This window comes from Sinocyclocheilus anshuiensis, unplaced genomic scaffold (genome assembly GCF_001515605.1).
Source record: "Sinocyclocheilus anshuiensis isolate Anshui unplaced genomic scaffold, SAMN03320099.WGS_v1.1 scaffold51, whole genome shotgun sequence".
In the NCBI taxonomy this organism is placed as follows: domain Eukaryota; kingdom Metazoa; phylum Chordata; class Actinopteri; order Cypriniformes; family Cyprinidae; genus Sinocyclocheilus; species Sinocyclocheilus anshuiensis.
The window spans coordinates 1,666,982-1,685,235 of NW_015548296.1; the positions used below are offsets into that span (position 1 = coordinate 1,666,982).

At 36.2% G+C, this 18,254-nt stretch overlaps 1 protein-coding gene across 3 annotated transcripts in view; it reads right to left on the reverse strand.

Annotated features, from left to right (window-relative positions):
- The window catches only part of cdh4 (cadherin 4, type 1, R-cadherin (retinal)), a 263,794-nt gene that overhangs the window by 43,916 nt on the left and 201,624 nt on the right, over positions 1-18,254 (reverse strand). The window contains exon 6 of one of the 3 annotated variants that reach the window (XM_016443674.1): positions 415-570. The exons of the other annotated variants lie outside the window; for them this stretch is intronic. Coding sequence (XP_016299160.1) covers positions 415-570 — 156 coding nt within the window. The remainder of the gene's footprint in view (positions 1-414; positions 571-18,254) is intronic. 3 annotated transcript variants of the gene reach the window in all.

The following is an 18,254-nucleotide window of genomic DNA, read 5'->3' on the forward strand; positions in this document are numbered from 1 at the left end:
ACACTCCCATGAATAACTTTTGAATATTTTGCAATAAACTTCAAAAATACTGTTTTAGTACTGCACGACTGTCATGCCATTTCATTACATCATCTACAAACGTCACAGATGAGACACACACTACCGAACGTCACACACACACACACACACACAGACACACACACACACACATTGCACATGTTCACAGATATGACAAGAACATGTTCAACTCTAAAAAAAAATTATTGTCTTAATTTTGTTATTTTGTTCTATATTGTAAAGGCATTCATACATTTTTAAAAGTGGCTTAAGTGACCAAACACTTTTTGCGATCACATGTTTCTTAAACAGGTTGAGGCCAGTTCTGCTTTAAATAGGATCTGAATAGGGCAAAAATGATCTTCTTGAGCCAACTCTGGAAAGAGGCGCACTTACATGGTAGGAGGCTCTCTCCTCTCTGTCCAAAGGTTTAGTGACAGACATTTTCCCTGTCACAGGATCAATGATGTAGACATCATTGGGAGGCTGGTCTGCTCCGGCTCCTGTTATACTGTACCGGATCTCAATCTCTTTGTCCTGGTCTGATCGAATCTGCAATAAATTGACACAATGAGTAAGAAACCTTGATGGGTAACACTTTAATTTAATAAATCATTAACAAACATCATATAATGCTTAACATATCATATATTCACATGGCTAGAAACATGAGATAATGTGCTTGTTAATGTTTACTAATAAACGTATTAAACATTACCTAATGATTAACACATCATTATTTCATGTAAATTAAAACGCTTACAAATGTCATTAAACTTTCAATTCATACGATCATGCACTTTTTGAAAATCTACAAATGATTTTAACAGATGTTACACAATGATTAAAAGCCTGCGTTAATGTACAACCTTTTTGCTGCTATTGAGGTGTGATACGGTATAAGGTTAAGGACAGGTTTGGTGGTATGAGTAGGTTTAAGGGTTGGGTAAGGGGTCAACTGTGTACAGGGGTGAATTTAATTACTATAAAAGAACACAGTTCAATCTGTTTATATCACAATGTTTTGATAAATTAACAAACTGATTTGTTTTCTCTTGTTGATGTATGATTCAAGGAATATCAGGTCATTTGGGACACTTTTTGCCATTGAGATGACTGCTAATAAAAGTACTAATGATTAGTAAACGTTTATAAACATTTACAAATGATGAATAGTTCCCACTTTAGATTGGGTACTGTAAAAACATGAAAAAATAATTAATACATGATTTGTTAAGATGTGTAAATAGTAGAAGTCTACACAACAAACGAAGACCAAATACATGACCTTTACAGACCGTGATTGAGTTAATTAATAATATGTTAACATGAATAGTCTGTGAAGTGCTTAAAATGACAATTAATCTATTTTTTCCCCACAACATTTGTAAATGTAAAAATGAGCATTAGTTAATACAGTATATGAACTGAAGTTTAATGGCATTTGTTAGCATTCAAAAGTACATTAACAAATAAGCTTGTAATATTTGTTGGAATCATTTGTTCAAATCAAATTGTGCATGAAAAAAGTGCATGATCATATGAATTTATATGAAATAATTATCTGTTAATCATTAGATAATGATTAATAAGTACATTAGCAAACATTAAGCACATTATCTCATGTTTCTAGCCATGTGAATATATACTGAACAAAATTATAAACGCATCACTTTTGTTTTTGCCCCCATTTTTCATGAGCTGAACTCAAAGATCTAAGACTTTTTCTATGTACACAAAAGGCCTATTTAATGATTTTTGAATGAAAGTTATTAAAAAGATTTTACACTGGCTACCAAAATGATCTATTGTACAAAATGCCTTTAGATCAAAGCATTAAAGTATATTAATATCACAGTAAACAACTTAGAAAAATAAATGAAATGTGCTGAATTTTCAACAAAAAAACACTGTTGTTGAGTATGATTTTATGTTCAATTGTACAGACTAGAACAGACCAAATGCCTTGAGTAGACATCATCCACACACTTTCATGACAAATGTCAAATCATTTCCATACGCATACAATCACTGTCTATATGATTTCTGAAAACATTCTGTCACAAGCCCACTGGTGCTTAGTTTACATTTCTAAAAGTTTGCATAAACAGAGACACTGCTTGTATTTTCTGTGCTTTTTCTCAATAAAACAACATTGCACTGCACAACCGATCCACTCTTTAGGCTTCAGTAGCATCAGGAAATTAAAAAATGTACAGTGGATAATGTGGCAATGACATGTCAAATGCTTGCTTATTAATCAAAGCCAAGCCAGTGTTGCTTCCCAAACAGTAAATGGTATTCAGCATCAGGGTTTGATACTTGATAGTTGGATGCCAAGTGAACTGGGCCATCGATCACAGTGATAATGCTTTAGTAGACACTTTCTCTCAGCTGCCTGCCATACAAACTTGTCTCAAAATGCCTGAGAATAAAGAAAACAGAAAGATAAAGCAACATAGACTTGTTTATTAAAGTTGATGTGTGTATTTTTCTGTGTTGAAGTAATTTCATTCTAAACCTTTATGGGCAGAGAGAGCTATACACAAAGAGTGGAGACGAGGACACTACTAAAGAAAATCACTACTAGACGGATTTCTCTGAAAACACTGTGGTGCGTACAAACCCGCATCCAGTGAAATGTGGGTATAGGGCCATGATAAATGGGAGAAATCTAAAAACAGGCATTATTTTTTGCAATTCCAATTACGCTGCTTTGTCAAAGGAATTACACACTTCAGAAAAAAACCCCCACCAGATATACTTTCATTGAACGACTGACTGACTTAATGAGTAGAAAAGTGACATTTCTGACCTACTTTTAATTGAAGCTGGATCATTGCCGTGTATGAAATCCTCGTCTTCGTATTTTTCTTCCAAACTCTGTTTAATGTAAAGAACAGATGCATAGACAATTCTCTTTCGTTCATTCCCCATCTATCTCTTTTCTGTCTCCCGTTTTTCTATCTGGCATCATTAACCATGGCATGGCTCAATGCGATAGACGTTTCCCTCTTCTGTTTTCCCTCTCTCTTGCATTGAAGCAAGAAACATGTTGCAGAACCGTGGGACATTAAACATCTGGATATCAATCTGCTTGATGCTTTGGTTTGACAGAGGATGTTTCTCACAATGGTTCTTCTCATCAAAGGTGCCATAATAACAGATTTTTTTGAAGCATGTTTAGCCTGTTTATGTAACGAAAAACTTGTCCTATAAAAACACCAAAACAGTGTTTATGGCCTCTTTAATGCCTCAACTTCTCATTCTAAGTGGATCAGACACACTTGCATAAAAACATGCTATTGGACTAGTGATTGGACCAGAAATTCAGTTGTACTGGTTATTTTGTTTTCTAAAAAATTATACATTTATCATAGCGTCAAAAAATGTCACCCAAAACGTAACTATTGTTTACTGCCATCTGTACAAATGTGTAAGTGAAGAGCATTGGAGCAAATATAATATAAATAATTAAATATAATCTTGTTAACTAAATGCACTTAGTAAAACTGCAATATATATGTGCATCAACTGACAGCCCAAGAAGAAATACGTACTGAACACATAAATGTAGAAATGCATTTCTGCATTGCAAAGTGCTCTCTCTCTCTCTCTCTTTTTGTTTACACCTCTGGCTTCACTATTTAATACCCACCCTTACAAATTTTAGTGCACTGGCTTCTCGGTAAACAGGAATACGACTGAAAAAAATGAGAGCAGAGTGGAGATATCTTTCAGGAGATGTGTTTATGCACCCACGTAACTATCTCCACTTTCAAGTGAAGCAACACTTCATGAAATATCACCAGATTTGAAATTATGACCATGTTTCTGTGTGTCACTGGGCTTTGCGAAGCGCAAGACATTTGACGTGAGGGGATTTTGTGCTGAAGCAATCAAATGTAAACCCTGACACGTTTGAGTCACGGGATATAAACCCCACACCCCGCCTACCCATTTCGTGAGCCGTGGGTCTGGAAACCATGCGTGAAAGTGAAATAACTGGTGAGCGTGCTACAGTCCTTTTTTGCATAACGTATTCCGCAGACTGAGCGTGATGGCTTTCTCTTCATTTCACTCAGACACTGAACTCCCACACATGACCTTTCGGTGCAATATCTGAACCTCGCTCTCCCACTCTCTATGCTTTGGTAAAGTTCTCTTTCTATTTAAACGGCTGCTAAAAACATCTAAGAGATACGCCGCTCAGGACATTGAAACTCAGTATATTGATTTGGTAATAAAACGTATTCCTGGTAGCTTTCAGTACAGCTCGAGCCTGCATTCAATATCAAGGTTTTTCGAACAGACAAAAAGCAAGGAATCAAAGTTCAGGATTTTTTTTTTTTTATCTTACTACTTTCCTGCATGAACTGGCAATCAAATTTGAAATCCCAGAAATAGTTCTTTGTATTCGGCTAAGAACACGGCAGCTACATATCAATTTAGAGCCCGAAAGGGATTGGAAATTTCTTGCGGTAGGAAAAATAACATCCTCCTTGCAAACATTTGAAGAATGAATGGCATTCTGGGAGGCTGACAGGTAAGAGATTGGTATGTGGGCTACATAGCATGGATCAAAGAGAGTTTTTCTGCTCAATAATTCAGCAGCCGTGGTGCACCATGAACACACACCTAGAATATCCACCTTTCCTGATTCAGATGAATCGACATTCGCTGCTCGAGCCAACCCGATGACACATCCCCTTAAATATCCCAGAGGGAAGGAGGTAAGGCCCCTTGTACATTTAAAAGTCTCTTTAAAATTCCTCCCGTGGGCAGCCTGGAAGGATTTGTCACGTTTGAAACCCTAGCCCCCCAAACTCCCTGTTTAATGAATGTTCTTTATAATACTAAATTGAATAAATGATGATCGTGCCCTCGTTAAGTCCCCTGGGTTTGATTGAGTCATCTGAATTCAGTCCTAATAACAAAAAGCAATTTCTGAAATCTTCCTCCCACTCGTTAGTTGTAGAATTACAGCGAGTGCGGGGTGAATGGGGGAAGATGGCTAGGCACGTGAGGAACGTGCTCTTTCTGCAGATAGCATGTTGGAGATAAATTCAGCGTTTCTAGGGCAGGTTCAGAGTGACTTCTGCAGTTTTCTGGCGAACTTTACCGTCCTGGGAGAGGTTGTATCAGAGCCCCTTTCAAAAGAGCAAATGGAGTCAGGCGAGGGATTAGCACAAGTGCCACGGAGTAATTCTTTACAAGTAGTGACACTATTAACTACATTTTCTCTCTCTCTCTTTTCTTTGCAGTAGTTTGACAGTGGTTTTTAAAATAGTGCAGCTTTTCCAGTAACACAATACTCTTTGCAACAAACTGTTATATTGTCACACAGGAACAACAAGATTTTTTTTGACACCTAGTTGTTGCATTAAAAAACAGTTATAGAGAAATAAAATTTTAAGTGTCTGTTCTCACAATGAACATAAATTAGGTGTATTGTATTTTTACGGTAACACTTTAGTATAGGGACCAATTCTCACTATTGACTAATTGCTTACCAGCATGCATATTACTAGCTTAATGGATGTTTATGAGTACCTATAAAGCACATATTCTGCATGACCATATGACACATCCTTAATCCTACCCAATATCTAAACTTAGCAACTACATTACTAACTATTAATAAGCAGTAATTAGGAGTTTATTGAGGCAAAAGTTGTAGTTAAAGGGATAGTTCACCTAAACATTTTGTCATTAATTACTCACCCTCATGTTGTTCCAAACCCGTAAGACCTCCGTTCATCTTCGGAACATTCGGAACAGCTCTCTGACCCTCCCATAGACAGCAAGGGTCCTGTAATTTGTGTTCCGAAGATGAACGGAGGGGAGGTCTTACGGGTTTGGAACGACATGAGGGTGAGTAAATAATGACAGCATTTTCATTTTTGGGTGAACTATCCCTTTAATAGCGAGAACTGGACCTTAACATAAAGTGTGACCATTTTTCCTAGTTGTTCCTAGTGTAATTGTTCCCGTTTTCACAGAGCACAAAAATGCCATCCTGGAAAAATTCACATATGAGCAGTGAAAATTTACTGAAATTAAAATCTGAAAAAGTCATGGAAAAGCCAAGGAAACTTCAATAGTAAATATCACTCTAAAATATTTCATACAGACTAGACAGACTAGAGCAGAAACTGTACATGCAACTGCTATAAAAGTGATTTGTAAAAACCCTCATCCAGTAGAAAAGTCATGGTCAAAAGTTGTAGAAACCCTATAATTAATTCAAACCCTCAATGTGCCCCAAAATATGCCTCTGCTTAAATTATAATGTTGAATAGTCAAATATTTAAATGAAGCTGTAGTTACTTTTTGTTAGTAGCACAACTTTTTCAAAAGACCAGCATGCTTTAGTCTAACTACTTTAAATGAGCTCAGTGCAAAAACTGATTGCACAATGTTAATTCTAACAAATGGCAGACTCAAACTGAGACAGTGCATTTAAGGTGTATTTGAATCGGTTTATGCTCCCTGAGAATCGAACCGTTACTGCAAGGTTGCTAGCGGCATATCAGCTGAGCTACAGGAACCACTTTAGATGCAGAGAATGTTCAAAATACAGCGTAATGCTCTTTTACATCAGAGACTGAATCCTTCATTAGCTTTTCTCTGCATTGCCGTTTTTCATTTTGGGATTCGGCATAATGAAACAGACAACGTTAGAATAACAAATGTACTATTAATTTCAAGTTATTTGAAGTTATTCACATGTGCGACTGGCAAAGTATGAAAACTCAAATTGAGAGAGAGAAAATAGAACACACCAAATCAAATTAGATAAAAAAAAAACTAAAAAAAAAAACTCTTGGAGCTCATTGAAATGAGTGACTGAAGCCCAAAAAGTAAGTTTCTTTTCTATAGGCCTCTCTGGACTCAATAAGACCTCCGTTCATCTTCGGAACATTCGGAACAGCTCTCTGACCCTCCCATAGACAGCAAGGGTCCTGTAATTTGTGTTCCGAAGATGAACGGAGGGGAGGTCTTACGGGTTTGGAACGACATGAGGGTGAGTAAATAATGACAGCATTTTCATTTTTGGGTGAACTATCCCTTTAATAGCGAGAACTGGACCTTAACATAAAGTGTGACCATTTTTCCTAGTTGTTCCTAGTGTAATTGTTCCCGTTTTCACAGAGCACAAAAATGCCATCCTGGAAAAATTCACATATGAGCAGTGAAAATTTACTGAAATTAAAATCTGAAAAAGTCATGGAAAAGCCAAGGAAACTTCAATAGTAAATATCACTCTAAAATATTTCATACAGACTAGACAGACTAGAGCAGAAACTGTACATGCAACTGCTATAAAAGTGATTTGTAAAAACCCTCATCCAGTAGAAAAGTCATGGTCAAAAGTTGTAGAAACCCTATAATTAATTCAAACCCTCAATGTGCCCCAAAATATGCCTCTGCTTAAATTATAATGTTGAATAGTCAAATATTTAAATGAAGCTGTAGTTACTTTTTGTTAGTAGCACAACTTTTTCAAAAGACCAGCATGCTTTAGTCTAACTACTTTAAATGAGCTCAGTGCAAAAACTGATTGCACAATGTTAATTCTAACAAATGGCAGACTCAAACTGAGACAGTGCATTTAAGGTGTATTTGAATCGGTTTATGCTCCCTGAGAATCGAACCGTTACTGCAAGGTTGCTAGCGGCATATCAGCTGAGCTACAGGAACCACTTTAGATGCAGAGAATGTTCAAAATACAGCGTAATGCTCTTTTACATCAGAGACTGAATCCTTCATTAGCTTTTCTCTGCATTGCCGTTTTTCATTTTGGGATTCGGCATAATGAAACAGACAACGTTAGAATAACAAATGTACTATTAATTTCAAGTTATTTGAAGTTATTCACATGTGCGACTGGCAAAGTATGAAAACTCAAATTGAGAGAGAGAAAATAGAACACACCAAATCAAATTAGATAAAAAAAAAACTAAAAAAAAAAACTCTTGGAGCTCATTGAAATGAGTGACTGAAGCCCAAAAAGTAAGTTTCTTTTCTATAGGCCTCTCTGGACTCAACTAAAGTGTCTTGATGGCCCTCTCTTATTTCCTGCCCATCAGTAATGGCTTTTTTTTCTTGATTTTATAGTATTGCACTCTTGTTTTATGACTTCTTATTGGCACTGTCTGCTCTTCCTATGAGAACCCGAGGCATTCAAGCAGGCTATGAGAGTCAAGAGCTGTGTGAGGTGGCTGATGAGCTGGTCAACGGGTGCAGTCTGATGAGTGTACGGTCAGGCACTGTTCTCCAACCTACAGGCCACCTCGAGCTTCCTACAGGCGGCTTCGATAACTAAAGCACTGTGGTCAGGTATTCTCACTGCAGTCAACCAGTCGAAATTGTCTTTTGTGTCCTTTAGTGCTGCTATTGTCTGCCACGCACCTGATGTTTGGGTTTCATTTGCGGTGGCACTTGTGTAACCTCTGCTGAGAGCTTGCAACTTGCAAAGTCCTTTACAAAGTGGTTAACTACAAAGCGTTGTGCTATTCAACCATGTGTGGATGCGTTTGTGGGCGCACATGTGTCTTTATGAAGGGTTTCTGATTACATATTGTGCCAGACCTATCACACTCAATAATTCAGCATACAAGCTCTTGTCCGACTATATGGAGACCAGGGCTGCTGTTTAGTTTCATTGTCTTCCGTACAAAGACAGACGGATACAATTCACCAGGATTAATCATCTTCCTGCCAGCATGCTAAAGGATGAGCAATGCACCAAAAAATAAAACGTGAGAAGCCAAAGTAGAGGATTTATTGAGAAAAGAAAGAGCGGCTGAAAATTTTTTAGAGTAACGGTTGAAACATTGCTTTGGCAGACCATTCAAGACGCTTTAGGAAATAGTCGTGTGCATTTAGAAGATTAGTCACATCCTTTAAGGCCAAGGTTCAAAGCAATAAACAATAAACCTTTCTACATCATAGGAATGTGACCAAAATCTGGCAGATTGAAACAAATTACCCTACAGTAGATCGCTTTCAAAAGTGTCTATCAAACGCTTCCTCCCTCCGTAAATTTGACAGCAGTCTACTTCTGTCAGTTTTATAACTCTCGGAATCATAACATAGTTTCTTATGTTTAACATCAAGGTGATAACCCAACAAACTGCCTCACTGTTCTCAAGGCGTTCTGTCTCTGATCCTGGATGGTGTATCTCCTCAAAGCCCTGTCAGGATTGATGGAGGTTCTCTCTCAATGACGGAAATGAAAATTCAAATGCGGAGATGAGCTGATCAAGCTGAGAGCTGACTAGAGAAAAAGAAGACAGTTGTTTCATGTGATCAGGTAACATTAGGAACTAAAGGACATCTGGAAATAATCACTTAGATATTAATATTTATATTTACCTTTTATTTTTAACTCTTATATTTATTGGTAAGCTAAGAGGAAATATATTTTTGCATTTTCTTTATGTTTTTTTGCACTTTTATATCGTATCTCCTCCTAAAGGGCGGATATAACTACCTTAAGGAATAAAATGTACACTAAAGTGCTAATATGTACCATTAAGGTACTAACATGAGTATGTACATGTCTGTATCGGAAGCACTAATTAGTACTACAATACTAACATAACACTAATACCATAAAAGTAATATCTATCCATTGTGTATTAATATGTATCCATTACTGTAGCTATACCTTAGGGTACTGATATGTATATGTATTTGCATATTAGTACATTAAGGACTAAAATGCACAATTTAGGTAATAATAAATACCCTTAAGGTCATAAGTTGAAATATGTACTTGCAAATTAGCATCTGAAGTACTAATGCACCTTATAAATAAATTAGGCACAAATATGCCAACCTTAATATATTAGTAACGTACTAACATTATATCAGTACATATTATAACCCTAAATACGAATTACCACTAAAATGTACATTTAAGGTACTAATATGTACCCTAAGGTAAAATTATGTATATGTATTTGCATATTTGTACCTTAAGTACTAATTAGTACAAAATGCCCCTCTAGGTACTAACATTTATCCATTAAGAACTAATATGTACCTTGTATGCTACATTTTAAGGCACCAATATGCGTAAGTATTAGCATATTAGTAATTAATACTAAAATGTGCAGTTTGGTATTACTATGTATTACTATGTTAATAAGCTAATTAGTGCTAATATGTGCTCAGTTACAATACTAATTTGTGTATGTATTTGTATATTAGTACCTAATTATGAATACAATGTATACTTTAGGTACTAATATGGCTACTTAAGGTACAACTATGACTATGTACCTGTGTATTTGTATCTTAAATACTAACTAGTAATAATGTGTACCCTTTAAGTACTAATATGTACTTGATTATCAGTACTTACATGTATCCTAGTAATAGTACCCTAATACTAATATGCACCCTACAAGTGTAAAAAAGTTACAAAAGTGTACTTTTTAGTGTGTCCCTGTTGTACAGTGTACATTATTATAGCTGTAAGAATAATCGAATTAGCCAAATAAATGAACAAACAAACATGCAATGCACAGACGTTTGTAAATGGCAGTCATTGCAATTACATGACAATCTTCAGAGTTCTGTGCACACGGATTCAGCATGCTTACGTGTTATATGAAGACAAAATGAAACATGTATGAAAAAAGAAGTCATGAATGACATCTTTAAGATTGAGTTTCGGATGCTCAGGTTTAATATTTCTCAAGTGAAAGCTGGAGTCAGTCAAATACTCTCGCTCTTAAATCCCATTAGAAACAGATGAAACTCTCGGTTCCACACAGGCTACTTTAATATGGATCCTAGCCTGAACTGGAAAGGAATATGGAGCAGTGGCTGGATTTTGAAATACGGATTTTGTTCTTCCCTACTTTTTCTTTTTTCTCCCTGCTTCTTCCTTTCTCTGTCTGGGTATGGATAGCATGAAGAGGAATTCCATCTATGCAATGGAACATGAGGGGGTGATTCAGCTAGACTGATATTCAAAATTTAAACCAGCTCTATTCCAACATACTGGAACACGTCTTATTTGACTCTTGAAAGCTCTGCCTCATTTTACTGTAATTCCTCAGGTCCTGTAGTGAGATTAATGGCCCGGCTTTAATTCCAACAGTGCTGTGTGTACCCATAAAGGCTAGTTTTGTAATTGTAACCTCTTGTGACTTGTGACTGAATACACTCTTAAAAATGCTGGGTTAAACACAACCCAGTGCTGGGTAAAATATGGACAAACCCAGCGATTGGTTGTTTTGACCCAGTGGTTGGGTTACTGCCCAGAAGGTTGGGTTAAACATTAACCCAAATGTTGGTTGAAAACAACCCAATCGCTGGGTTTGTCCATATTTTACCCAGCGCTGGGTTGTATTTAACCTAGCATTTTTTAGAGTGTACAGAGTGTAATTCGAAGAGAAGTGTCCACATTCCATGTGCTGTGTAAAGTGTAAAATGAAGGTACGTACAGCATTTGTAAGGGCAGAAATGGAAAAGCTATGCTGATTACACTCACTAGGGAAGCTGCTCGAACTGAAAACAGGACATAATCATAAAGCCGGGCGATATCAGGAGTTTATCACGAGGAGAATAAAGAGAAAGACTGAAAGATGAGCCACATCGTCAGGGCTGCAGTCATGCGGATCTTTTGTCAACGTGATCGATTTCTCTGTCTCCCCTGAAAGTTGTTTTTATTTTGAGACATAGAGAGAGAAAGAGAGGGAGAGGGGAGCGACAGCGCAGAAGAGAAAATAACCATCTGAGTGAAAAGACGAGAGGAATGGAGAAGGATGAAGAGAGACAGCCATCTGCACAGATGCAGCCCAAATCAAATTGCATGAATTCACCACTGCATTCTCAGAGGAAGATGAACAGGAGATGAAGAGTGGAATGCGCCAATAACCACATGATGTAGACAAATAAAAAAATTATAACGTCAGAAGACTGGGGGGGAAAAAAGAGTGGAAGCCTATTGCTTTTGCGAGGTTATATGTTTCCCATTTCAAAGATAGCAAATAATAATAAAAAAGCATTTAATCTAAACACGTTAGAGCTGTTTTGTCAAATCATCTCATACACATGCATGCCAAACATAAAGCAGCCCCAAAAGTATGTGTGAATTTTGTCTTTGTGCAAATTAACAAAATGTCAAACTGAGTGGCAGTCAAGCACTCCATACAAAAATAGGTCTGTTAGGTTTTATATATATATATATATATATATATATATATAGTAAATAAAATACAATTTCTGCATAATAAAAGGTTTTTGTATGTGTTTGGTATTTTTGTATATAATATGTTAATAATAAAACAAAGTATGAGACGATTGGTCTGCTAGGAATTCATAGATCTGCAAAAATGCCCTTCAAACCAGTTTACGGTTTAGTAACTAAAAAAAAAAAAAAGAGTTCAGTAACAACAGCAAAAAATCTAGCATCATTTGCCAATTGGTTTGACATTTTGTAACACAATGGAATGAATACATTTTTAAGTGTGACTTAAGTATCCACAGCATGTGCCTTAAAGGCTTATTAATGCTGAGAAAGCAATAAGACATCAAGTCGTGCATTAGAGCTTTTGAATAGAACTCTACAAACTGAAATGGCATGAACCGTATTCACACACGCTCCGCCAAGACCTTTTCCCAACTGCGAAGAGGGGAACAGAATGGTGTTGAAATGAGATAATTAGGAAGAAAATTAATATTAATGGGTGCAAAGAATTGAATCACAAATGCAATTACTGCATTAGCTTTGCAATTAAAATAGCTGGCTGCTGAATAGCTGGATACTTTATGGGAATTATGGGAGTTTTTCCACATATCAACAATGACATTAATTTCCCAAAGTCAGCACAATGGGCGAACAGTACAAATAGAGCCTTTATGTATTCCCTAGTAGAGTCCAAGTGTATTCTCCAGGCATGACACTCTCTTTTTCTCTCCCTCTATAAAAGTGCAAGGACCACAGAGACAGTGGCACAGGCTAATGACTGCTTTCAGTCCAATCACGCTGTGTCTATTGAAAAGCACATTGGACAAATCCCTGGGCACACGCTAAGAGGTGGGGCAGCGGCGTGAAAAGGGGGGCCGGGTAATTAGAGAGACAACCTCTACACGACTGCAGGAGAAGAGGCGATGCTGTTGTGCTGCTTCTGCACTTTTTCTACCGTGCTAGCTGCAGCTATCCACCTCGCCCATCTTTTCACTCTGTCTCTTTCTCTCCACTCCATGCTCTTATAAACACACACACACGCACACATAGCATGAAGAATGGATGCGGGGAGAAATGTCAAGCGCGCTGGCGAGGCAGGGAGGGATAGAGAATAAAGAAGGAGCCAGAGATGCAGATGAGAGAGGGACTTAATAAGGGGGATGGATCGAATCATGGCTATAATAATGATGTCACTGGTTAATGGGGTGTTAGTTTAGCGTTATAAGCCTCCAAATGGCTTCAAGTATCTCTTGGGTGAAATTTATAGTTTTTTGAGCCACAAAATAAAAAAAAGTGTTTTCACAACAAACCCTCCCATAAGGACTACGGCTATGTTGGGAATGACATACTAGCATACTACTATGAAGTGTATACTACCATTTAAAAAGTTTGCTGTCAGTACAGTTTTTTTTATTCCAGCAAGGATGCATTTAATTGAGCAAAAGTGACAGTAAAAACATTTATAATGTTACAAGAAATTTCTATTTCAAATAAAATCAATTTTGAACTTTCCATTTGCAAAAGTTTCTGAACAAAAATATTAAGCAGCACAACTTTTTTCAAAATTGATAATAACAAGAAATGTTAATTAAGCAGCAAATCAGCATATTAGAATTAATTTTAAGGATCATGTGACACTAAAGACTGGAGTAATGATGCTGAAAATTCTGCTTTGCCATCAGAGTAATAAATTACATTTGAATATATATTAAAATAATAAAAAAGTTATTTTAAATAAAATATAATATATAATATAAAATAATATTTCAATATAATAAATAATATTATTTCTTTTAAAAAATATAAATACAATAATATTTCACAATATTTTACTGTTTTGATCAAATAAATGCAGCCTTGGTGAGCATCTTTCAAAAACATTAAGAAGTCATAGCAAACTTTTAAAATTAGTGTATATGGTTAAGCACACACAATACGTGATGTACATTAAAGTAAAAATAAATATGATTATTTTGCATTTTATCCAATTTTGTACAGTCATTATTTGGAATTCTGATTAAATAACAAGTCAGCAGCTATTATTTCCGGGTTCATCCATCACACTGGAAAAGGTCAAGTCTAGTGCAATTCATTACAGGATACAGCACTCCATGTAGTGTGATCTGTGTTACACTAATAATTTTGGTAGATGCATTTGGGTCATTGAGGTACTGAATGCATACACTACTATATAATACATATGGCAGCAGATACAGTATAATACAGGTGCCAGTGATAATTATGCTTCTGTCAAAGGCACAAATGTCCACATATGTAAAGAACAGGCCGTGTTAGAAGCCTCTAACATGAAACATATTGCATACAAATATGAGGATTGCGTGGGCAGTAGAAACATGAGGGAGGTCAGTGAAAAGCATTCGGCAGTGCAACTTTCTCACAGGCTAAATTACCACACAATACCTTCTTAGCGTAATAGAAACGATCAGTCCACAACATTCTCATTACAATATTACTCTCTAAGTTAAAATTACGCACACCCACACACAAATGCTCACACATGCAAGCAGGCCACTGCATCAAGCCATTTAGCACAGGTTCTTGAAGCCGATATCGTGTGGGCCCACATTCAAGGAAGTTCGGTACTCAGTGAGTGAACTTTCTAACACTTGAGCTAAGTTTCACATTACAAGTAGCCTACAGTACTATACGTCGAGTTATTCAAGGCCAGCGTGAGAAATAACGATCATTCAAACTCTCCACTCAAGTGAATATGTTACCCTCTGACCCATGCTTTTACTGCCTCTGATTAAGTTAGGCGGTAATAGAAGAGCCCCACCAGGACATTTACACTAGCTGTAATGCTATAGGCTATGTATGACTGCCAGTTTTAGTCAAGGAGCATTCCATGAGATCTAATTATGCTTCTACCACACTGGATTTTTCGCTCGAGGTAGAGACGTGTAATCACATAGCAAGCAGCTTAGATTAGAGCTTGATGTCTCCTTTGTGTGGGTGATCGCCCTCAGATATCTCGACTCCCATCAAAACAGAATAACTAAACTTCTGTCTTTCATTGGTATGCCCAAGGAGTTTGCCGCAAACCTGTTTAGATTGCATATATGATAAAATTGCATAAACATTTTGGCCAAGTCTTTGTTCTTCCAGTCTGTCCTTAAAGGAACACTTTCCTTCAAAATAAAAATTCTGTCATCTGTTATTCACTCTCACGCCGTTCCAGACCTGTACGACATGTAAGAAATATTTTTAAAAAAATGTGCTGGACACATGCAGTTACAATGAATTGAGACAAGAGCTTTCAAGTTTCAAAAATAGTGGTTCCTATGATACTTTTGAAACCAAGATTTGAATCATTAGTCACTGACAATCTTCACCTCAAGTGAGCTGTTAACCACTGCAACCAAATCACTGAACAAGTGAGATGAACTTACGAACTGGATCATTTCACTTTTCAAATGAATCGTTCCGAATTAACTGATTCATTAGAACGATTCATTCACAAATTTAGTCACTGTTACTTCTTTCAGAAACTTTTAAATGATTTCGTCATTTGGATGACTTTTTTGATGATTTATGGTGCTTTTGCATTCTTGAAAGCTTCAGTTCCTGTTCATTATAACTGCATGGAAAAAATCTTCAAACATTCTCCTTTAGTGATCTGTAAAAGAAAGGTTACATAATGTTAAATAAATGAAAACAGAATTTTACGGATGAAAGATTCCTATACTCTATAAGTTAATGCTCTTCGAAACATGACCTGTTCTCTAGTCTCAACAACATTATCTATTGCACTATGCTGAAAAACAAGCAGGTTAGCATGATGTTGCAAACATGTCCAAGCTTTATGTTGCAAAACATCCCTGTCTATTTCTTTTCTCGGAGCTCAGGTCCAGGTATCATCGAGCACCATTGTCAGGCGGAAGCAGCCATTAGCGGCATTAGCGCACATAGCCCTTTGCAGTTCGTTTTCTAAATCATCCATGCGACGACAAAGCCCCAGCTCTGCTCACCAAATAATAGGACTCAGAGAATGGGAATACTAGAGCTGGCCAGGTGCACTGCGCTTCCCTATCTCCCCTCGGAGCTAATGGACCAATATGGGACAATGGAAATTGATTCAAGCTAGTCAGTAAATTAAGAATTCACCGCTTTCATTTTGTGTGCGTGTGTTGGGGGATGTATTGTTTATTGGAATTCGAATTTCATAGGTAATTGGGGGTGTAGAAAATGTAAACAAAATGCTGCTTTGCTTTTTTTCATGTCAATGAAACTCACTATTGTCCTTCGGTGCTGTGCGTCTCTAGACAGTAGGCAGAGAAAGTGACAACTGTGTAATAGAGGTAATTAGACACTAGTGCAGAGATTCTTAATTCCTGCAAGAATGATATGAATTCTGTTTTATATATATATATAATTTTTTTTTTATTTTACAGAGCAGTTTCTTTAAAAAAAGTATTTTTTAGACTTTTAATAAATATATTGTCTCAAGAATGAGAATCTATGCTATAGTGTTCAATTTGTCTAATACAGTTTATTTTCATTTTCTATAGTGTCTAATACATGTATAATAATAATAATAATAATAATAATAATAATAATAATAATAATAATAATAATAATAATAATAATAATAATAATAATAATAATAATAATAATAATAATAATAATAATAATAATAATAATAATAATAATAATAATAATAATAATAATAATAATAATAATAATAATAATAATAATAATAATAATAATAATAATAATAATAATAATAATATCATGCTGCAAATTGCCAATAAGGTCCAGCATTAAAGTTGATAGTGTGCATCTGCTGTTATATCCATCTTGGATCTGTATTTGGTCTAAATTAAATATATTTATGTAAGTAATTATATATATATATATGTATATATATAATTACTTACATAAATATATTTAATTTAGACCAAATACAGATCCAAGATGGATATAACAGCAGATGCACACTATCAACTTTAATGCTGGACCTTATTGGCAATTTGCAGCATGACACACAAGCTCAGCCCTCACTTTAGACAGGGTGAGTGCCAATGAAACTGCCCAGATCTTTTGAGTCAATATCATTAAAATCGACTAAATAGTAAAATGTGTTGTTAATCTTAATAACATAATTTGCTGGTTACATAATTACACCTATGAGATTCAAAAGTGTATTGATTAATTCTGTGAGAAATAAGCACAAATTTCGGGAGTTAAAAAATGGGTCAAACTAGACTCTTGCTGAGCGAAATGTGCTCAGATGTGAATTTCAACATTTTAAAACAGCATGCAAATGTATGGATGTAATTCAAGGTTCTGTGTGTTACATCATGTCCTTGGTACTACAGGACTTCTACATTATAGAAACTGTTCAGAAATGCATAAAGGATGGGTTTTTTGACATGAAATGTAAGCCTCAAAATTAAGAATTCTCTATGTAAAGTAAAATACAGAGAACTGAAAAGAAGCCATGTTTTTTTTTTATATATAATTATTTCAGTACAGAATAATCTGCTTTGGCATAGTGTGGATTTTGCCTAGTATTGGCTGCAGCAGGTCATCTTTTATTACCTGAAAATAGCCAACAAGCATAACATGTCAGCTCCACACACCCACAGACCCGGGTCTCTAAAGCCAAACGTTTAAGGCTAGAGGTGAGAAGGGTTATCAAAACTCTCCTCAAATGGATTCCATGCTTTTTCACAGGTTTTCTAATCTTTCCATATGGGTGGTTTAAAGTGATGTCCATGCGTCTGCGTGCGCATCGGTGGAAAGAGATTGTAGTAATCCATGGGTGTAATCTGAGGTACAAGTGGCCGTGAGGGAGTTTATGAGGACAGTCCACAGAATGCTAAGGCCAGGCTGGAGTCTGAACGACAGATAACACAAACTTAAGCTTGTAGAACCCCAGAGAAGCTCAAGCATGGATAACACACCTCAAAGTACTGCGGAAGCGGACACTTTTTAGTAGGGATGCACCGATACCACTTTTTCCAGTACTCGCCCGATACCGATACTTTTATTTTTGGTACTT